The 23,443-nt window shown below is 45.3% G+C and overlaps 1 protein-coding gene across 2 annotated transcripts in view; it reads left to right on the top strand.

The window, feature by feature from the left end:
- Window positions 1-23,443, top strand: part of ccdc50a (coiled-coil domain containing 50a) — a 98,033-nt gene that overhangs the window by 10,920 nt on the left and 63,670 nt on the right. For both annotated transcript variants that reach the window (XM_052018109.1, XM_052018110.1), the window contains exon 2: window positions 14,912-14,974. In XM_052018109.1, coding sequence (XP_051874069.1) covers window positions 14,912-14,974 — 63 coding nt within the window. The remainder of the gene's footprint in view (window positions 1-14,911; window positions 14,975-23,443) is intronic.

A 23,443-nucleotide genomic window follows, 5' to 3' on the forward strand; every position in this document is an offset into this window, starting at 1 on the left:
TTTCCCTCATTACCATAAAATTCCAGTGTGACCCTTAAAGTCAGGTTTGGTAAATTGAATAGTTCACTGGCTTGTGCAATGTGGCTTCCTGCTTCGGAAAAGGAATGGTGGGCACTCTGCATATAGGCACTTTTCCTGCTGAAATTGCTGATCTTGGGGGAAATGGTGAATAGCCAGGGTCAGGGTTAGCAATTAGAAATGGGTGCATTGATGGAGATTTAGAGGAATACGATTCGAGTGAAAAGAAAACTGAAAATGAACTGGCTGGGTTATGTGGGAGTGTTCCAGAGTGCTGGCATGTCAGGAGATTGCCAGATATGCTGATCTCATATCACGTAAGCCAGTTATGAATATGTTCAACATTTACAAAGTTTAGATTTTTGTTTCAGATTCATTTCAAGATACATAAATAAAAAAAATAAGCTGACTTGAATTGTAAGCATAATCTCAACTATTTATAGCTTTCTGGTGAAACATTGATAATTTTATAATTTGTTTTCCTGTTTTTCCCTCAAATTTGATAAATGAATTCAAATAAAAAGTGCAGGAACTCCAGTTCTAAAATAGTTTGTAAAAAAAGCACAGCTTCTTCCCACTTTCATTAAGTTCAACGCTCTACCAATCCATCCTTCCAAAGTGTGACAAAGGAGAGACTTGACCTGTGGCCCAGCCACCAAGAATTATACAATAGCTGAAATCTGCTGGGAGGCAGAGAGAGAGAGAACTGCAAATCAAGTGATCTCGGCAATTGGCACCTGGGTATTTGTCTTTCTCAGTGCAGTTTGCTCTTGCAGTAGAATTATTTTGCTATACTCTTGTCCTTCCAGCATGTTCCTATCTTCTGCTGAAGGCCTTGATTCGATGCCACAGATGGCAACCAGCTTCTGCTTTACCCCAGTGGGCACTGGTGTGAACCTGAGCTAAGAGGGTTGATACAGTACTTGATCAAAACCTGAACCATTTTGGGTCGAAACCTGAACCATTTTGGGTCCTGATGCAGGATTTCAACCCAAAACGTCGACAATTCCTCCCCCCGCCCCCCCCCCCCCCCCCGATGCTGCTTAGCCCGCTGAGTTCCTCCAGCAGATTGTTGCTTCAGATTCCAGCATCTGCAGTCTCTTGTGTCTCCAGTGAACTGTCCTGCAAAAAGGGGTCAGGTCAGGATCAGACTTCAGTGCCTGACCAAGTACTGCATTCTGATACCAAGTTCCTCCAGCAGATTGTGTGTTGTTCACTGGAGAGCACTGGGAGGTGTGAGTCCCTTGCTAGTAATTGATGCAATTCTTCAGTCCATTTGTCACACATTGGTCCTGTATTCCACACTAGGCATTACACTTATTATTGACTAAAGGGGAAGGAAAAACAGGTCATCCAGGCATGGGACTTTTTCTACATTAAATTAGATTATGAGTGACTTGTATATAAACCGTTTGCAAATGAAATTGGATTTATTTTGCCAGGACAGATGGCTCTTTTGAAGAACCACACTCTCAGCTGTTGCGTTAATTTTATCCTGTTGTTCTTTAGAAAGCAGAAATAAGACTAGGCAGAGTCAACACAGATTTCCGAAAGGGAAATCATATTTGACAAACCTGTTAGTTTTTTGAGGTTGTAGCTAACAGAATAAGTAAGGGTGACTCAGTGGATGTGCATCTGCATTTTCACAAGGCCTCCAATCGGATGACACATGAGATTATTAAACAAAACTAGGGCAGACGGGATTAATACTGGCATGAATGAGGGTTAAGGTGCATAAAGCAGGAACAAAGAGGTTATTTTTAGGTTGAGAGGCTGTGACAGAAGCCACATGGATCAGTGCTGGGAGCCCAGCTTATTCCCTATCTATGTCAATGATGATCGAGCCAAGCTTAATATATCCAAGTTTGATGGTGCAAAGCTGGAGGCTGTGAGGCTGATATAGAGGTGCTTTGGGGATATAGACAGTGTAAGTAAATGTGCAAGGATGTGCAGGTGGAATGTAATGTGGAAAACCTGTGCGGTCATCCACTTGAGTAGAAAATATCGAAAAGCAGAGTAGTTTGTAACTTGAGAGATTGTGCTAGGTGTATATTGGCACCAACAAGTAGCGTGTTCAATATCTTTAACTGAATCTCTCCAGGGAAATGTTCTGATGCAGAGATTAGCAGGAATCCCCATTCTAGAACATCAGGGGATTTCCACTATGTATTCTGACTAAAGAGTCTTGTTTTTAGTCCTACTTTGTTCTTGGTTATGTTGGGGTTTGAATGAATTGAATGTTTAAATTGAGGAGACTTAGTGATTCAGGCTAGAATGCTATCACTGAGGTAAGATTGACCTGCATTACAGAAGGTACAGTACAGAGCCAGTTGTCCTATCACACCTCTGCCACATCTTTGGAAAAAGTCATTTGATTAGTCCTACATTCCTAATTGTGCACATTCAACTTCTCTTATTATCAGTGATTCTGTTTCCAATCCCCTTTCAGGCAGTGCATTCCAGATCACAGCTTGTCACTTTGACTGATACTGTGTTCTCTTATTATCATTCCTCCTGCTAAGTTTCTCCTTCAATCTATCAAAACCAATTAGAAATACATCTCCATTTCTTCATTGTTACTTGGCCCATATTCTGGGACTCTCACCCCAGCACTCTCCCATTCCACCCAATTTCACCAAAAGGATTGTAGTGATTCAAGAAGGCAGCTCATCTCCACTTCCTCAAATTAGGGATGTGCAATAAATGCTGGTCTTGTCAGAGGTATCCAGGTCCCAAAAAAAATAAAGACCTCGAAGTGAATTGGGAAGTGAAATGTGATGTTTCCTGTCCTTTGACTGCTGCACAGTTGAATGATTGTTGGAGATGGATGCAGTTACTGTCCATTGGGTATATCCATAAATGAAGTAGTATTAGAAAGCTTTAATTGGAAACTTGGAATTCTCAGAGAGGGAAATAAAATATTGACTATTTTTCTAGTTAGTGACCTGTAAGAGATATAGCATAAATATAAACTGCTCTATGGCATAAAGGACGAGAGACAAGTGGTTATGGCCCTGTCAGGAAATAAAATCCAATTTAGAGTTTGGAAATGAAAGGAAAAAAACATGAAAAATGTATTACAGATTTAGAAAGGGGAGGTGAGTTGTATAGAGTGGACGGTACTATCAAAGCTAGCATAGGTATGATGGGCTGAATGGCCTGCTGTGTGCTGTAAAATTCTCTGATCTTAAATCCAGTAAGCTCTAGTTTTGTAATACCAGACTCCCATGCTGAGGTAAACGAGTTTTAGCAATTATGAGACCTGCTTTCTCCTCCTAAGACCTTGTACTGTCCTATATCTCACCAGACCTGTCCAAAGTGTACAGCTACTGACAACAGTCTCTTCCCAAGTAATGTGCGTGCCTGTTCATGCAAGCCTTCACTGGTTTCCCAAAGCATTCAGTTCTGGTAGCACCACAAGGTTATTTACTGTTTAAGGTGTGGTGTATGTGCAAATACATTAAGGTGTAATTATCGATTAAGAGTGTTGTGCAACTGTGGTGTTTGCAACAACTCAGTGACAAGTGAGTTTTCTCTTTCTCAATAGTGCCAATAAAGGAAATAAACCAAGTGAAGATGTTCTTGATGCTGCACTCAGTAAAATGCTTTGATTGCAAGGCTAATCACTGCCACTTCACCTAGAATTGAGCTCTTCGGTCTATGTTAGGACCAAGGTTGTGATAAGGAGCCAAGTGGTCCTGGGGAAACCCACACTGAAGAGCAAATTATTGGTGAGTAGGTGCCACTTGATAGCACTGTGGACAAAACTTCCCATCACTTTGATTGAGAGTTTAGGCAAACAGGATTTGGCCTGCTTTTTGTGAATAGGATATACTTGGTCAATTTCCAAGTTCCTGAACAGTGCTGTAACTGAAGTGGAGCAGCTTGGCTTGAGGCCCATAACTGGAGCGCAGGCCTTCAGTGCTACAGCTGCAATGTTGTCTGGTCCTGTCACTTTTGTTGTGTAGTTCCGTCAACTAGTTATTGATATTGCATGGAGTGAATCACATTGGCAGAGGATAGACTTCAGTGATGGTGGAGATGTCAGCAGGAAGCCGAGATGTATCATCTCCTCAATTTGGTCTAAGCATGGGGTAAATGGTTTAGTCTTGCCTTTAGCATACTTATGCTGGGCTCTGTCATCATTGAGGGTGGAGATATTCTTGGAGCCACCGCCATTTAGCTGTCACCATTCATGGCTAAACGTGGTAGGACTGCAGAGCTTTGTCATCCAATGGTTGTGAGATCAATTAGTTCTGTCTGTTACGTGCTGTTTTTTCTGTTTAGCGTGTATGTAATTATATATGACAGTTTCATTATGCTAGTACCTCATCATTTTTGGGTACACATGGTAGTGCTCTCAGCATGTCCTTTTGCACTCCTTAACCAGATTCAATGCCCTGACATAGGTTACAATAGTATCCTCTCTCGTTCTAAACCTCGGTTTATCACAAACCCATTTCATGAGGTCTATCCTTGGAACAACGTTATTATTCTAGATGACAGTCTAGTGAATCTATATTCCATTGCTTTAAAGGTAAGAGACTTCCTTGGGTGTGGAGAATGAAGTCACAGACAGTACTTGTGGTTAGCGTAACACTATTATAGTGCCAGCGACCCAGGTTCAATTTCGGCTGCTGTCCGTAAGGAGTTTGTACATTCTCCCCATAATTGCGTGGGTTTCCTCTGGGTGCTCTGATTCCTTCCCACATTCCAAAGATGTACGGGTTAGGAAGTTGTGGGCATGCTATGTTGGCGTCGGAAGCGTGGCAACACTGTGGGCTGCCCCCAGAACACACTATGCAAAAATACATTTCACTGTGTGTTTCGATGTACATGTGACTAATAAAGATATCTTACTTCACCAGTGGTCTCATCAAAGCCATGTAGCAAGACTTCCTCGCCCTTTCCAACAAAAGTTTGGCCTTCCTAATCTTTTGATATACCTGTGCATTAAATTTCTGTACCTGGCAAATCAGCATCTGATCCCTCCTTGCACATTTTCTTCTTTTCTTTATAAAGTATTCTATTTCTCTATCTTTTCCCTTCGAGCAAGTAATCACATTTTCCAACTTCATCTTAATTTGCTTCTGTTAATTAATTAGAGCCTTTTGCAGTCTTTCTCCTGACAACTTTCCCACCAGTCTGTATGTATGGCTCTGTGTTCTTTCATCAATAGCGATTATAAACAGTTGAGAGCCCAGCACCAATCTTAGACAGATGCAGCATGGAAACAGGCCCTTCGGCCCACTGAGTTTGCACTGACCATCAACTACTTGAGGATGGTTGGGATTTGGAATGCACTGTGTGAGGAGGTGGTGGAGGCAAGGACTCTCAATATTTAAGAAGTATCTGGATGGTTACCTGATTCACCAAGGCAAAGGTGGCTGTGGGCCAAGTGCTGGTAAATAGGATGTATAGATTGGTACTTGATAGTTGACATGGTCAGGTGGGTTGGAAGGCCTGTTGCCATGCTGTGACTCTATCACTCTAAGTGCATGTCTTTCACAGTTAGAACATTAATTACGATTATTTCAATGAGTTAAAAATTACGCTGAAACTTAATAGTGCATTAGAACCATTACAATACAGAAGAGTCGCACTTAAACCATTACATGTATGGGGCATTTTGTTAGTATTAGCAGTGCAGTAATGCTGCTGTGGAACTGGGCCCTATGGCTGTCGCAATCCCAGTCATTTGGTGGTTGTGGATGGGCGTGGGTGATTTGCATTCTGGGCATTGCCATCACAAGAATAGACTGCTCTCAATAAAAAAAAGTTTAGATTCCCCACCATGCATGTAACCACCTGTATTTGAGTGCTTTGTGGATCAAAATATGTTAGACACAATCATTTTGGCACTTCCTTTGCCATTACTGGATACTTTTCCCACGGTAGGTGAAACTTTCTGAAATGTGTGTGTAATCCCATTGATAACTGATTCTAGGCAGCAGCTGGAAAATGCCCAGACTAGCACCTGCTGATGTGGCTCAAAGTCATTGCTTGAATCATTTCCAGAAACACTGTGGCTGGGGATCTTTTGGATAAGAACTTGTAAACAGTGATAGATCTTGTTTGAGAAAGCCACAAAATGAATGGGTTTCATTGTATTTGAGGTGGCTGATGTTCAGCCTTAGAACAGCCCAGCTGTGCTTGAGCTACATCAGTACACTGACTTTGGAATGGAAAGGTGCTGAAGATGCCTTGTGTTATCAGCCTTGACCAGCCTGTCTCTAATTTTAATGTGCAGTTTTGGTATTACCCAATTGATTATTGTTCTTTCTAATGTCTCCACCTCCGCTTATTGTGGATCCTTAATGTTTATCCATATTTCTCGGTGTGTTCTAGGCTTCAGTCATTGATGCCCTGTTGGGGAATTAGAATGAGATTTGAGTGTAAACCTTCCCTGAGTCTCAGAAACTAGTGGGGGCTTGTTGAAAAGTGCAATTCAGTGAACCTGGAGACACAAGAGATTGCAGATGCTGGAATCTGGAGCAAAAGATAAACTGCTGGAAGAGCTCGGGGTCAAGTAGCATCTATGGAGGCAAAGAGATGGATGGTTGATGTTTTGGGTTGACCTGTGGCAGCTCCCAATAAGAGCTCAATTCTGAGCAAACTTTTCTCCTCCTCTCTGACCTTGAACATTTTGCTCTTGTCCCACTTTCCCTTACATGTGGCAGATGGCTCACCTTCAATATGTCTCTCAAACCTGTGCAATTAAAATAAAACTTCTCTCGTTCCCTTCCCCAAGATGTACTCTTGAAACTGTGTCATCACTGAAACCATCAGCTGGTGGAAGTGAGCCTCCATTATTCACTCTGTTACCTGACTTTCCCAGCTGGGATGAGGTGCTATTCTAGCTGTGCTGTGCTTCCTGCACTCATTCCCACTTTGTGTCAGGCTGAATAAGCAGCGGCATAGTGGCTTTTCAGAACTCATTCCCACAACATCACTGGATTGTGCAGCCCCAGCCCCTGTATCCCAACCACACACTTACCAAGATGGAAATATTACAGAACAATGCTAGAGTGTGGCTGGAGGTCATTCTGCACTTTGCCTGTGCAGGCTTTTTGAAAGCGTGATCTATTTAGTCCCAATCTCATTCCTCAGAGCCCTGCTATGTATTTTGCCTTTGCCAATGCTTCAGTAATTTATTTGTGAAAGCTACAATTCTATTTGTTTCAGCACACTCTTGGATGAACACAACTGTGTGTGGCAGGAAAAAAGGCTTCCTCTTCACTCTTGTCTCCTCTGGGTGTTGACCTTTCTGCCACTAGATGTTGAAGGTCTTTTTGGTGTGATTGCCAGAAAAAAAGATTTTTTTCCCCTCTGTCTAGGACTGATTTTTTAGGGTAATAAAAAAGCAGAATTTGAGTCCATTGAAGTGTGACATAACATTTAAGGAAATGAAAGGCTTCAGGAACAGTAGATTATTACCCATCGACTAGAGGAGAAATAGAGTTCAAAACTTGCATGAATTTTAATAAATTTGTAACATAGAACATACAACAGAACATGGAGGCTGCAAGCTGGCGCTGGAGTGTGGCGGCTTGTTGCAAGCTGCTCTCTGCCAATCTACTCATTAATTCTATTACAGCACAGGAACAGGCTCTTCAGCTCATGATGTTGTGTTGAACTAATTAACCTAGTAATTAAACACCTAACTAATCTCTTCCACCTACACAATGTCCATATCCTTCCATTCTTTGCATATTCATGTACCAATCCAAGAGCCCTCTAAATACCTCTATTATATCTGCCTCCGTTACCATCCCTGGCAGCACATTCCAGGCACTCTCTGTGTAAAAAAAACTTGCCCCACACATCTCCTTTGAAGTTGCCTTAAATGCGTGCCCTTTGGTATTGGACATTTCGACCCCGGGAAAAAGATACTGTCTGTCTAGTCAATCTATGCCTCTCATAAACTTATAAACTTCTATCATCTTCTGGATGAGTCTACCATGAGGGACCTTGTCAAATGCCATACAGACAACATCCACAGCTCTACCTTCATCAATCACCGTCACCACCCCAGAAAGCTCAATGAAGTTCAAAAGACGTGACTTGCCCCACATAAAGCCATGCTGACTGTCCCTAATTAGGCCATGGTTTCCCAAATGCTCATAAATCCTATCCCTAAGAATCCTCTCCAATACCTTCCCTATCAGTGACGTTAGACTCATCGGTCTATAGTTTCCAGGATTACCTGATCAAATGATAACTACCTGTCACAAAGCCCACCACAGCCACTAATCTTCCTTTAACCAAGGTGACTACTCAACTCACCAGTGTTTTTGAAGTTGTGTTACAAGTAAGAGTATCTGTGTCACGGTAGTTGCATGAACACATGTTTGTGCTGGAGTAACCAAGTGAATACACCACTGCAGGGAGCTCGGGAGAGAGGAATGGGGCTGATGGGATTACTGGCTTTGGCATGGAGCTGATGGGCAGAATGGCCTATCCCTGTGTTACAGTTTGTAAAGTCCTTTGTTGGACGGAAGGAAGTTGTGCTGAGCACAAAATGGCATTTTCAGAAAGAACTGAGAATTCTGAGTACAAGTAGTACTTCCTGGAAATGTTGTTTTTCTCAGTTGATAGTCTGATAACAAGAATGTGAGTTTACTCAGGTAATCTGATTAAGAATAATTGAGAGAATGCTGGAAATCAGCAGATAGTTTTACTAGGAAGTGAAAGTGTTTCATCTAGACTTTTTATCAAAACTGGGCTAACTTACAAAATGAACTAGCCTTTAAAATGCAGTGAGAGTGGGGAGGTCAGTACAGAATCTGTGAAACACCAGAGACCGCAGATGCTGCAATCTGGAGCTAAAAGTAAACTGCTGGAGGAACTCAGTGGGTCAGTGTGGGGAGGGGGAGGGGGAGGGGAAGGGATGGCTGACATTTCAGGTGGTGTAGGGCTTTGACCTGAAATGTTTAACTATCCCTTTGCCTTAAGTGCTGCCTGACCCACTGAGCTCCAGCAGTTTGTTTTTTGCTCCAGGATATCTGAAGGCAATCTTAGAATCAATGACTGAAGAGTATAAAGAATGACAAAGTAGATAGAAGTGCAAGGCAAACGGGCAGGAATGGGATAATGGGATGAGAACAAAGCGTGGGTCAGGGGGGTTGGGGGGGTCCAAGTCCGAATAGTAGAATAATCAGAAATTAGTGAACTCTCATGTCCAGTAGAGGAGGCTCTACTGTACTATAGGAAGATTATGTGTTGTTCCTCAGACTTGTGTTGAGCTTCGTTGGACTTGTGGAGTCACCAATAGTGTTGGAGGCCTGTGACTAGTGGTGTGCTGTAGGGGCAGGGATCGGTGCTGGGTTTGTTGTTGTTTATCATCTATATTAATGATTTAGATGATAATGTGGTGAACTGGATCAGCAAATTTGCAGATGACACCAGGCTGGGGGGCGTAGTGGACAGTGAGGAAGGCTATCAAAGCTTGCAACGTGATCTTGACCAGCTAAGGAAATGGGCTGAAAAATGGCAGATGGAATTTAATGCAGACAAGTGTGAAGTGTACTTAGGGAGGACAAACCAGGGTAAGACTTGCACAGTGCGTGGTAGGGCACTGAGGTGTGCAGTAAAAGAAAGGAACCTGGGAATACAGATCCATGGTTCCTTGAAAGTGGCATCACAGGTAGATAAGGTCATAAAGAGAACTTTTGGCGCTTTGGCCTTCATAAATCAGGGCACTGAGTACAGGAGTTGGAATGTTACATTGAAGTTGTATAAGACATTGGTGAGGCCGAATTTGGAGTATTATTTGCAGTTCTGGTCACCTACCTACAGGAAAGATATCAATAAGCTTGAAAGAGTGCAGAGAAAATTTTTACGGATGTTGCTGAGACCTGAGTTATAGGGAAAGGTTGAATAGGTTAGGACTTTATTCCCTGGACTGCAGGAGAATGAGGGGAGATCTTATAGAGGTATACAAAATTATGATGGGTATAGATGGGGTGAGTGGATTCAGGCTTTTCTCCTCAGGTTGGGTGAGACTAGAACTAGAGGACATAGGTTTAGGGTGAAAGGTGAAATATTTAAGAGGAATCTGAGGGGGAACTACTTCACTTAGAGGGTGGTGCGAGTGTGGAACTAGCTGCCAGCGGAAGTGGTGGATGTGGGTTCAATTGTAACATTTAAGAGAGGTCTGGGTAGGTACATGGATGGGAGGGGTTTGGAGGATATGGTCCAGGTGCAGGTAGATGGGACTAGGCAGAATATCAGGTTGGCGTGGACTAGGTGGGCTGAAGGACCAGTTTCTGTGTTGTAGTGCTCTATGACTATGACTCTATAAGTCGGCAGAGGAGAGGATGGTAGTGGACTGGAGATTGAGCCATAGTTGGCCAGAAGGTGAGTTATACTTACATAGTGAATGGAGATGCTAAGTGAAGCTGTCAGCCAGTTAATATGTAGGGGAGGGCACGTTGTGCATGTCGTGAACAGCATGTGCAGTATATTTTGTTGGAAGTATCCCAGTTAAATCGCTGTTTCATCTGGAAGGGGTGTTTACCCATTGATTGTGGGAAGGGAGGAGATAAACAAATGTGTTGTGTCCCTGCACTTGTTTGGAATCGTGCTGTGGGATTGGTGTAGGTTTTGGGATTGATGGATGAGTGAACCAGAGCATTCAGGAAGTCATGGTCCTTTCAGAATATTGAAAGGGGAAGAGTTGGGGATTGAGTGCAGCCTAGAAATTGGTGGCAAAATTGATGAGATTTTCCAATTTAGGATGTCGGTGGGAAGTGGCTCTGCTATAGTTATGTGCAAGAGGTGAGAGGGGAACCCAAGTTGGACAAGAGCAAAGAATATTCTGTTCCTCCTGTGGAGTCGGGTGTAGCTCAGACCCTGTGAGCTCATAGCAGTGGCTATTGGATGAGGTGAAGTTAGCTGAATTTGTTCAATAGGAAATCGCTTTATAAATGTCAGTGTGGGGGTTCTGATTAGTGCTGGGGTGGGGAGATGGGGAAATTGATGTAAGTTTAGCAGTTTGACCAAGCAATATCAGTCACCACAGACAGGAAATCTGCGAGTGTGAATTTTTTAAGGCTGATGGGTGGCTTTAATCTTCGTCTGTTCCCTCAACTCTTCCCCTTTCCCTCCCTGCCCATGCGGGTTTTTCTAGCATTGCACTGCAAGTACTTGCTTGTTATGTGTGCATTTCGAACGCTGTTTGATCTACAGCAGGAGATCCCAATTCTAACATCAGTGTGAAATCTCTTCCTGGCTCCATTTGCTAAGGGTAGGTTGAATACGTATATTTGGGAATGGAGTATGTAAATCTTTTCAGCATAACAAAGTCACAGATTGTTGCACCTCAGAGTATTATTTCCTATTTTAAACTGCAGCCAAATGGTTGGCAGATGGCCATTTCACAGGCTCATCAGTCACTTACTCCACTTAATTGTCTTTCCAGTGCAGGTGCCTGTTTGCATTGAGCCAAGGATTGAGGCAGGATGATGTTGAGGTTACACAGCCCTGTATGTGATTTGTGGCTGCCTCAGTCTCAGCTGCACAAAGAAATTGTGGAAGTTGATATTGGACAGAATCTGAACACAGAGGATAGTGCTACATGTGTGGGAAGGGTTACACAGAGTTAAGCTGCAGTGCTTCCAGTCTAGTCATGCTCCGTTTAGATCTTGAGGTTGAACCCTGAATTGTGTGCCTTGTTTTAACATACTGCAGTGGTGGAGGTGGGTGAAGATGATGGAATCCATTGCAGCCACCTGAGCAGGCAAATTGTGCTTCATTTGAAGATCAGGACAAGCAGCAATGCAGCATCCTCTCAGCACTGCACTGGTTTGTTATCTTAGATAACGTGCTTGCACTGGACAGGAAGCTTACTTTAATAATATGAAATAAAATAATTGTTTCTATATTTTTTCTCTTCACTGTCTTGTATAATTTACATGTAATTTATATCCTGTGTATTGTCTGTACTTACGTGCCTGTGATGCTGCCACAAGCAAGTTTTTCACTGTACCTGTAGCTCACTACACTTGTGCACATGACAATAAACTCAACCTGACTTGACTACTCATTCCTAAAGGTGGTACTTTGCTTTCCATTCTGGGTGTGGATGTGAACAGCTGAAATAATTGCAACATGGATTTGGAATGTAATCAAAGACAAAGCACAGGTGGCTGATTCACTTTCTGAAACAGCATTCATGAAACCTCGTGATTGTAAGGTCCCTTCTGTGAAAGCCTTCAGTCCGAATCCATCCCATTAGTGAGAGGACGTTGTGATTGTCTTTGGTTCCTACGGATTCCCAACATAATCCCTTATATTGTTTAAAGTAGGGAAATGGAAATGTAATAAAAACTGAAACTTCTGAAAACACTCAGCAGGTTAGGCAGCATCTGTGGAAAGAGAAACAGATTTAACCTTTAAGGTCTTTATTTTAGATTTTCAGCATTTGCATTTTTTGAATTTTTGTTGGATGTATTTGGTAATACGATAATGTGGTAAATTGGATTAGTAAGTTTGCGGATGACACTAGGGTTGGAGGTGTAGTGGACAGTGAGGAAGGCTTTCAAAGCTTGCAGAGGGATCTGGACCAAATGGAAAAATGGTCCAGAAAATGGCAGATGGAATTTAATGCAGACAAGTGTGAGGTGTTGCAGTTTGGAAGGACAAATCAAGGGAGGACATACACAGTAAATGGTAGGGGACTGAGGAGTGCGGAGGAACAAAGGGATCTGGGAGTTCAGATACATAATTCCTTGAAAGTAAAGTCACAGGTAGACAGGGTTGTAAAAAAGGCTTTTGGCATCCTGGCATTTATAAATCAAAGTATTGAGTATAAGAGTTGGAATGTTTTGGTGAGGTTGTATAAGTCATTGGTGAGACCAAATTTAGAATATTGTGTGCAGTTCTGGTCACTGAACTACTGGAAGGATGTCAGTAAGATTGAAAGAGTGCAGAGGAGATTTACAAGAATGTTGCCGGGTCTTCAGGAGTTGAGTTACAAGGAAAGATTGAGCATGTTAGGACTTTATTCCTTGGAGCGGAGAAGAATGAGGGGAGATATGATAGAGGTTTATAAAATGATGAGGGGCATAGACAGGGTTAATGCAAGTAGGCTCTTTCCACCTAGATTAGGAGAGATAAGTACGAGAGGACATGGCTTTAGGGTGAAAGGGGAAAGGTTTAGGGGAACATTAGAGGGAACTTCTTCACTCAGAGAGTGGTGGGAGTGTGGAATGGGCTGCCATCTGATGTGGTAAATGTGGGCTCGCTCTTAACTTTTAAGAGTAAATTGGATAGATACATGGACGAGAGAGGTCTGGAGGGGTATGGGCTGGGGGCAGGTAAATGGGACTAGCAGAATAATGTTTTGGCACAGACTAGAAGGGCCAAATGGCCTGTTTTCTGTGCTGTAGTTTTCTATGGTTTCTATGGCTCCCTACCTTACAGGGATGGTATAGGAACTTGGATCCCAGTATGAGTGTGTCTGTAGCATAACACTGTAGAAAACCAAGCAGAGCCTCATCATGTTGCTCAGAAGGCCGTAAGTTCTTAAAAAAAACTTGCATATCTGCCACGTTACATGGCATTATAACAACATTTGGACCGAGGGTTTCTGAAGCAAAGTCTGTTGTAATATAAATAATTGTGGGAAAAGCAATATCAGCAGATTTAGGAGGCTGCTGTTCAGAGTAAAGGGCTGAGGAATGTGGGTGAGGTAGTGGAGAGATGGCTTCAGTCTGACAAAGTTGAAATTGTTCTGCATAAACAAACCATTTACACCATAATATTTGCATAATAGTTGTACCTATGTAAAACATAATCTTTGGCTGAAGTCAGTTATTGGCAGAATTGGAATGGAATTGATCTTCTGTGTTATTCAAGCTATACTTGGGTATAATGTGATCAGTAGTTAGAACTGAATGAAGAAAGAATAGTGGTTTACAGAAATAGTAAACTTAAGATCATATGCAGAGTGTTTAGCTGAGGACCTCATTTGCTGTGGTCAGGGTACAGGTTTGTATATATCTACCAGCAGAGAGCAGCTGGGCAGTGAAAGGGCAGCAGCGAGGCATTGACGGGCCAGTGTAGGGGCATTACTGAGGAGGGGCTGAGTCAATGGAGGGCAGCAGCAAAAGTGGCCATGCCCAGAGGAGGGGAAAGCACTGAAGGGATGGCCAGGATGACCCTTAACTGTGATATTTGATTCACTGTTAGTTGTTAATTGCAATGCGTCTATAACAGGCTACATCTCTTTTTAAGTCCAAGTTCTGCAACAGAGTGAGTGTTTAGATACCACTGCTGCCTGGGTTTGACAACATCAGACTAGTATATTTTGTCCACTTGTCATTCAAATCTTTCAGCTGTAATCATGCTTCTCCCCAATCCTTTTTGTGTGTATGTGAACCGTTGTGCTTGATTGCCATTGTGTGAGCAGTAGGAGCTTGCTCTGCTATCCCATAAGATCCTGGTTGACCTTCTAACTTCAGATTTCTGTTCTATCCTCATATTCCTTAATTTCCTTGCACTTTACAGATCTATTGACCTCAATCAAACAGTTGGGCATCCACTGTCTGTGGGTGAAAATTACCAAGGATTCACCATCAATTGACGGAAATGATTTCTTGACTTGATGTTAAATGGCCACTTTATCCAATGGCTCGTTTCTCTACAGTACGAGGAAGATATTTCTCACCATTTATCCAGTCAACTCATTTCAGGATTTATGTTTTAGACAATTCCTGTAACACCATAGAATGTAAATCCATCCTGTTCAATCCCTGCATAAGGCAGCCTTCTCATTTCAAGAATCAATCTGAATCTCAGTTGTAGGTAGTTTTAAAACATCCATCGTCACTTAACGTTGTCAAGCTTGTATGTGTGAGATTGGAGTTTAACCATTTCTTTTTCCTTTCAGTATGTCGTCAGTTTGCAGTTCGTGAGGATCACAGTCTGGCCCACAACCTTCAGGAGCAGGAGAGTGAGTACTCGAAAAACACTTTATTGCAGCATCGCAAAGTGCACTTGGAGGTGAACTGTTTGTGTATAAAAATAAGTCAATCATGACTGTAATGTTGTCAGAATGTTCTGAAATCCTTGAAGGAAGGAAGCATGCAGAGTTTACCTGGTCTGGGTCTGTATGTGCCTCAAGTTCCACTCCAACCTTGTTAGCTCCTACATGTCCTCTGAGGTGGCTGTGTCGTCCCGAAATCAATTTCCCTATCCGTCTGCTGTAAATAACACAGTGCCACGAGGTCGATTCGAACAAATACCTTTATTAGCAGCGCACCGCTAGGAGAATTCTCTTCAGCACTCACTAAGAGTCGCTTCCCAAGTTCTCCCAGTACAAAGGGGTAGACAGAGATTTATACAGGTATTGTCACGCACACTTTAATGAGTCAGGTGCTGGAGTACTTGGTTGAGCAGGAAACGGACAAAGGGCTACTGCAGATGGACAAAGAGCAGCCTCACACCACAGGTTCAGTTAATCATTTTGCAATCGGGTGAGACAAAGCAGGTATCACCTTCATTGTTTGAGACAGCCTTCCATTTCCCGTTGACCATCATCTCCATAGTCAAGCATAATGGGAATCCAATTAAGTTCCAGACACAGCAATTACCACACAGTACCCAGCCCAGGAAAGCAGTGGTGTGGCTGTTCTGGCCTGAAGGACACTTTTTAAATCAGTATTTCAAGCAGCCATAATTCTCATCCGTCTTAAGATATCAATACAGTTCTAGTTTATTAATCCTACACCTCCTCATTCCCCCCCTTTTTATCATTTCATGATAAACTAGAGCGGCGCTGAGAACGGGGCGGAGAGCTTATTAATAAGGACCTTGCAACAAGTATTTAGACAGGCCAGCACCACACAGCATACTATTATAATCACGATTAGTCCCACAGCTCCATGCAGCAGGTATGATGCCCACGATCCTCCTAGCAGCCACCCCAACCAACTTGTCCCTCCTGTAAATCCTGACTAAAGCTATCTACTTGCATCTGAATGTCCTGAATGGCATGGGAGATGTTGTAGGACTCGTCTCTCACGTTGGTGATGCATTTGTCCCCAACTATAGCACATACTCCTCCTTGCTGAGCCAGCTGGTAGTCCACAGCATACCGGGTCTGCTGGGCATAAAGTTGAAGCTCTGCCAGTTTCCGGTTCACTGCCTTCAGGCCCTCCATGGTACTGTTTCCCAGTGCAGCCAGTCCACAAATAAGGTAGTTCCGGTTTTTTGCGGCTATAGTTCCTTCCCAACCCCCCAGAGAGAGAGTACTCAGGAATCCATAGCCTAACGATGCTAAGGGAGATCCCAATGACATAGGACCCTTCCAATCCTCACAGAACTCCTCACTAACTGACCGCACCACAAGTCTTCGTCGGACATGAGCCTTCTGGGGGCAGGGGACCGTGACCGGCCCGATCGTTCCTATTGCAAACCAGGCTGGCAGAGTGGGGGTGGCTGTGGTGTAAGTGCCATTAAAGAGGAACACATACCCTTCCTTAGCCCGGTAGCAGGTTACATTACCCGATTGCCGTGGACTGGGCATTTGAGAATACCAAGAGATCCCAGCAACATTTCTCCCATGCTCCCTCAGGTAATTCTCCCTGGTTAGCCATTCTAAAGAGACATTAGACAATCTCACGTGGGTCCCGTTCCCTTCTCCACAAACCCATCGCTCTCCTGCAAGTAACGTAGCACACCTGGTGGCAGCGCACTCACAGCTAAACCATCCCCCTTTAAACCCGCAATTCCTCTCTGTACAGGTAGTGGCGGCACATGTTATCGTATGCTGTACAATTGCTAGCCCACAACCCCACCCTATGCCGGTGAAACAGTGGGAGAAGGACTGGTGGTGGGCTGTACTACTAGGTCCTGTTACTGTTCCTTGCCAGCATTTACCCGGCAGCACCCTCCTGTAAGTTCCCATCTGTCCAACACACTTTGTTTTTGAAAATTCATACTTTAAGAGGGCCCTGGGGCTCCAGCTTGGTGTGGCTATAAGAAGACCTTCCGGTGACTCTGCCAAGGGGTAACAAACGGTGCGATTACTATGTAGGTGCATATGTATTTGTAAAACAAATTATCCTCTGACGCCCACACAAGAGTACTAGTAAAGGTGAAGAGTCCGAAATTAAAAGGTATTAGCTTTCCTCCCGTGGCCATCGTTTGCAGTCGCTCAGATGAATCCAACGTTCCTGGCCTTTTACTTTCACAGGCTGTCGGATGTTTGGAGTAGTATCTGGAAGGGGCCTTTCCACCGAGGTCCCAGTTTAGGGCGCTCCCAATCCTGTATCAGTACCTGAGTCTCCGATTTCCAGGTCAGGCAATTCCGTGTTCTGCCCTTGAGGTGGTTTAAAGGCACTCTCCACCTGCGAATGAAGAAACTTTAAAGAGGACGTAAGTTGTCTGAAATACCTTTGTAGTTCATCCCCCATGATATTAAGGTCAACCTGTGTGGGGGTTGGGTGGCAGCGTCCCATGGGGTTCTTCCCGGACGCCCATAGACGATTTCGGCAGCCGATGCCCTGGTGGCTGAGTGGGGGGTGATTCTCATATGGTATAATGCTAAGAAGAGAACCTTCAACCAGTTTAGACCTGCCTTTGACACTAATCTGGTTAGTTTATTCTTAAGGGTCCTGTTAGCTCTCTCTACTACACCCGCTGACTGAGGGTGGTAGTTGCAGTGGAACTGCTGTTCGATATGCAGTGCCTCGCACAATTCCTTATTTATTTTCCCTAGGAAGTGGGGGCCATTAAAGAACTTATCCGTCGGGGTTTCACATAACTTTACCACTGTTGAGGCCTTATTATTGGTGGTTGGAAAAGCTTCAATCCATCGACTAAATACATCAACAATAATAAGACAGTACTTGTAACAATATACGACGCGGTAATTCAATAAAGTCGAGTTGTATGCATTCAAAAGGACCACCTGGCAAGGGGGTTTTGCCTAGGGGTGCACTTCACCCCTTTCCCAGCATTGGTTTGTTGGCATATCAAGCACGACCGTATTTTGCCTTGTGCTGCTTCCTCCAATCTGGGGTGCCACCAGGTACGTAGTAAAATGTTACTCATTCCCTCCTTGCCGAGGTGGGTGTCAGAATGTAGGCAGTCAATAAGCATTGGTAACAAAGAATCAGGTATACATACTTGACCGACTGGAGTAACCCAGAGGCCATGTAGCGCAGAGTGCGTACACCCGTGCACCTTCCACATTTGTTTTTCTGAGTCAGGGGCGTCCCCCTGTAAGTGCTGCACAGTGACCATGTCTGGGGTGCCCGGTCGTTGCTATGTTTGGCTTGCAAACAACTGCTTGTTTTTCCATAGTGGAAACGGGTTTATAGACCCCTGGCATGCTGCCAATGTCGCTTCTATATCTGCCCTGTTATTCCCCTGGGTTATTGGGGAGGCATCTGAAAGGTGAGCGGAGCATTTAATGATGGCCAATTTGTTTGGGAGGAGGATGGCTTGGAGGAGGTTCTTTACATAAACCGCATTCTGTATGGGGCTACCTGTAGAGGTCAGAAATCCCCTGTGTGCCCAGAGTTGGACAAATCATGGGCAACTCCAAAAGCATAGCGGGAGTCAGTGAAGACATTAGCTACTTTGTCCTTGGCTAAAATGCAAGCTCGGGTCAGGGCAAAGAGTTCTGCTTTTTGGGCAGAGACTGGGGGCTGCAGAGATGCCGATTCCACACTCTGGGAGTCGTTAACCACAGCATAGCCGCTAAGGCGGATGCCCTGTTCAGAAATGTAGGAACTACCGTCGACGTACAGGTTTAAGTCGGCTGACTGGATGGCCTTATCTGAAAGGTCCGGGCGGGGTGCAGTTAAAAAGTGGTTACGCATTAGACAGTCATGAGGTGGGTCCGCAAGATCCTCAGGTGGGGCTCTAGGAAGATGGCAGGATTAATGGTCGTACAGTAAGCAAAAGTGAGGAGTGGGTTATTCAGGAGTGCTACCTCGTATCTGTTTAAGCGGGCCTGGGTAAGGTGTTGCGTCGGGTGAGAAGTTAAGAGTGCCGTTACAGTGTGGGAGGAATAAACCATCACTGCCTGTTGCCAAGGTTATATTGGTGGCTTGCTGTTACTAGGGAATAAATGGCTGGAAGCATTTGTGAGCATGGTGGAAGTCCCCTTGCAACTGGGTCCAGCCGAGTGGAGTAGTATGCCACCGGTCTTTTCCTTCCCCGTGGGTTTTGAGTAAGGATGGCTGTAGGGCAGTCCTGTAGGACATCCACGAAGAGCTGAAATGGGCGATCATACAAAAGGGCGTCCCAGGGCCGGGCCACTGGCAAGGGCCTGTTTGAGGCTATCAAAGGCCTCCCTTTGTTCTGTTCGTAAGTTCAAGAGGGTCCCCACGGACTGGCTTGAGGCCAAGGGTGTGAGGGTGCTTAGTAAGGAGCGCCACGTTAGGTAGCCACTGTCTGCAGAAATTTACTAACCCTAAGAAGGCGCGCATACCCTTTGGGGTAGTGGGCGGTGGGGTGGCAACGATGGGCGTAATACATTCAGGAGTGAGCCGCCGCTCAGTAGCACTTAAGAGGGTGCCCAGAAATTTTACCTGGTGCTGGGTTCGTTTTACTTTCTGTGGAGGTATTACGTATCCCCACGAGTGGAGCGCGTTAAGTAGTCTATTAGTGTCCGCGATGTTGGTGGGCTCCGAGGGGCTTGCTAGTAAAAGGTCATCTACATACTGGACAATGGTGGATTTATCAGAAAGGTGGAACCCTTGGAGTTGATTATGTAAAACTTGGGAAAAAAATAGTCGGGGAGTGTATAAAACCTTGCGGGAGGTGCATCCAAGTGTATTGCTGACCTTGGAAGGTGAAAGCAAACAGGTACTGCGAGTCGGGAGAGAGGGGAATTGCGAAAAATGCATGCTGCAGGTCCACAATGGTAAAAACGCAAGAGTCGGCGGGGATACTGCTGAGAATGGTAGCTGGATTCGGGACCACGGGATGTAGTGGCTCCACTATCTCGTTGACCTTACGTAGGTCTTGTACAAGGCGCCACTCTGTTCGTCCGGGTTTGGGGACAGGTAAAATGGGGGTGTTACAAGGTGATTGGCAAGGAACCAGGATGCCCTGCTTGCAGAATGAATCTATTAACTGAGTTATTCCGTCGACTGCCTCTCTCCGAAGGGGATACTGTGGGATGGAAGGCAGTTGTGCTGCCGGTCTTACACAGATCTGGACTGGGGTCACTGGGGTGTATCCCACCTCGGACTTCGATGCGGCCCATAAATCGGGGGTGGGTTCATCCGAAGGGAGTCGATGGGGCCGGTGATGGTGTAAACAGCCCGTCACCGAGAAAGGGACGAGGTAGTAAGTCAGGGTCCCCCCTGGCAGAGCCTGAGGAACCCCGAAAAGGCCTTTGTCTGTCTGTACCTCAAGCTGGTGGGCTAGGAATCCCAGTTCCTTTGGTCTATGTCCCTCGTTAACTGACAGGGTAATGTGAGGGGACATCAAGCCTGACTGATTCCAGAATTCATTAGGCACTTGGACTAGAAGTGCTGCCCCCTCCTTCCCCACTACTTCTCCTAAAATAGTGATGGTCACCATGCTACCCAGGAGAGGAGCATACAATCCTTCTAGTTCCCTTGAGGCCCCAGTGGGGTCGTAAGCTAGCGTCACATGCGGGTCAGTGGTTTCCAAGGGTGGGTTAAAATCGCTGCTCGTGAGGTTCACCGTCCATCACTGAGGAGGCTGGTGAATCCAGAGGATCCTATGGTTTTTAGTACCAGTAATGGTAATACCGTCATCCAGGCATTGTATTTTGAGTTGGAAGGAGCAGAGCAGGTCCCTTCCGGCTAGGTTAACCCCCAGGCTTGTGGTTACTGCAAACTGGATCAGGCATACCTGATCTTCAAATTTAACTTTTAAGGGTTCAGTTAAGGGGTAGGATCTTTCCTGTCCCTCCAGTCCGCTCAATGGAACTGAAGCAGTGGACAGTTTAAAATCATGCTGGGTAATACAAGGGGCTTCAAGGGTCGAAGTATTTGCTCCCGTGTCTATCATAAAGGGAATCGGCTTTCCTTCAACTAAGAAATGGACGATGGGTTCATCGTCCGGGTTATTGGTGAGGGCAGGGTATATGGAGAGGCTACTCTCCACGTCTAGTCAGGCAGAAAACGGGTTGTTGGTTGAAAAAGGTTGTCGTCTACCAGGGGGTCTGGTCTGCCGATGACGGTAGTAGGGGCAGTCCCTCCACCAATAGTCAGGTGCCCCACAAAGGTAGCATCCCGTCGGCCTGGCGTTCGCTGGTGCGGGTTGTTGGGGTCCCCTGGGTCCTAGGTAATTATGAGAGGGTGGTGGTGGTGGCCCACAAGGGGGCCCGTACACTGGGGCTCTTAAGTCATTGGGGTATAGTGGGTATCCTTTACCGGACCAGTCAACCCCTTCTGGAACGCAAAATTGCCGCTCCATTTGATAGCCCGTATTGTCGGAGTAGGAAGGTTGGGGCCGAGGGGGTCTCTGCACCATTTCCTGTTTTATCTTTGTGGCTTTCGACTCGCGCCCGTTACTCCAGAAATGGACTAGCGCCCTCCCCATGGCTTGTTGTGTGTGGTCAGGCCAGTTCATGTCATTAGTGCGGATAGATGAGGCCACTCCCGCAGGGATGCATTGTAATAAGAGGGCGTTAAACTGGGGGGAGACATTGCCTCTGTTGTAGGCATCGTCCCCCGCATAGGTACCGTAAAGTGAACAGAAACGGTCCCAAAAGTCTGGGCCGTCCTCACCTTGTTTTGGTCGGCATTCTAAAACTTCAGTTATGTCAATAGGCTGTTGGAGGGTTTTACGAAGGGCAGTTCTAATAGTGGCCACCTGGTCCTGAGGCCGGACGGCCACCTGAAAGTCTGTCCAGTCAGTATAGTTCCCCAGGTGTTCTTTCCACTGTGCCACTTCATTAGTCGTAAGGGTCATGCAACAAAGGCTGAAAAGGTCTTGTGGGGCGGCCTGATCCATCTGAATTGTCCCCATCACATAATCTATGAAATCCTCCAGGTTGGTTTTACGGTTGGGCGCCCGACTCATGATTAAGCACATCTCCTGAGGGCTTCCAAGGGGTGTAAATTTGGATTGTAGGATTAGCGCTGGCTTGGGCTGGATCAGGATTGGGAACACTCCTGTTGGGAAATTGTTTCTTAACCTTGGCTCCCTTAACCCCGTTCAACATGGTCGGTAGGCTGGGATCTGTAGGGTCGCCATAATCAGTGGTAGAATCAGAGTCGGTGTCCGTCTGAGAATCTATTGAAGGACCGTCCCTTGCCAGAAAGCTCCGTCGTTTGTCTGTGGCCTTAGAGCCACCTGTCTGTGGGCTTTCCCTTCGACTAAGCCGCATCCTGGTTCGGGACGCAATAGGTTCATGGACTTGTCCTGTGGGCGGGACTTGGCTAGCAGTCGCTGGTGGTAGGGGCGGGACGGCTGGTGGGCTAGCCGCATTATATGGGGGCGGCAATGAAACTGGGGGGTAGGTAGGGGCTGTGGGTCGGACCATCCAATTCTCCTCCTCTTCGTCCGTATCATTACTTTGGAACAACAGGGGCATGCCAGACATGTCGGGAGGTACCTCCACTTTATCCTTACTACTTTTATTTTTATTTCTGCTCTTCTCCGTATACACCTCATTTACCTCTCCTCTCTCCCTTCTGCTCCTTTCAGCATCGTGGTCTCCGCACTGAGACTTCAGGACTCCCCAACTCTTAGGATTTCCCTGTTCATCACACACACTAATTCCCCTTCTGCGCGCATTATGTTCCCAGCTAGCTTGCTTAGATTTATTTGTTAGGTCTTCGGCCGTTTTTCTCCAAGTAGACATTAATAATTTCCATTTTTCCCCTGTATTCCGCTCCCAAATTGCCTTTTCTGCCTTTAGGCATTTATCTACGTCCCAAGTTCCCCCCAATGGCCATATTTCTTTTCCCAATTTCTTATTGAGGCATGCTGATAATTTACGGAAGTTACTCTCGTTCTTCGGATCGTCTTTACATAACTTAGATAGTGGGGTATTGGACCCAGACTTATCGAGAGTTTGTCCCATATTTGTATTCTACCCGATCGGACGGTACGAATCGCTGCGATTACCTATGAGATTGGTCTCTTTCCTTCACCCACTTCAGGTTCCTGACCTTTCCGTGGGGGATTTCCCCTCTTAAGAACCGGTCTTAGGCAGGGTGGTAGTACTGGAGAACCGATCTCAGAACTTAGAGCTCAAAACCTTGAAATTCACAACTTAAAATCCCAAATCCAAAACTGGGGAACCCTGAACAGGACTTAACTTAACTGGGGACTCGAACCCCGAACAGAACTTAACTGGGGACTCGAACCCCTTCTTACCTGTGGCACTCGGACAGGTTCGCGAGGAGTCCGTCAGAGGATTGTCGGTAAACGAAGGGATCGATCAGGTGTCCGACTACCTGAGAGGGATCAAGGTGAATCG

This window comes from Pristis pectinata, chromosome 6 (genome assembly GCF_009764475.1).
Source record: "Pristis pectinata isolate sPriPec2 chromosome 6, sPriPec2.1.pri, whole genome shotgun sequence".
Taxonomy (NCBI): Eukaryota; Metazoa; Chordata; class Chondrichthyes; order Rhinopristiformes; family Pristidae; genus Pristis; species Pristis pectinata.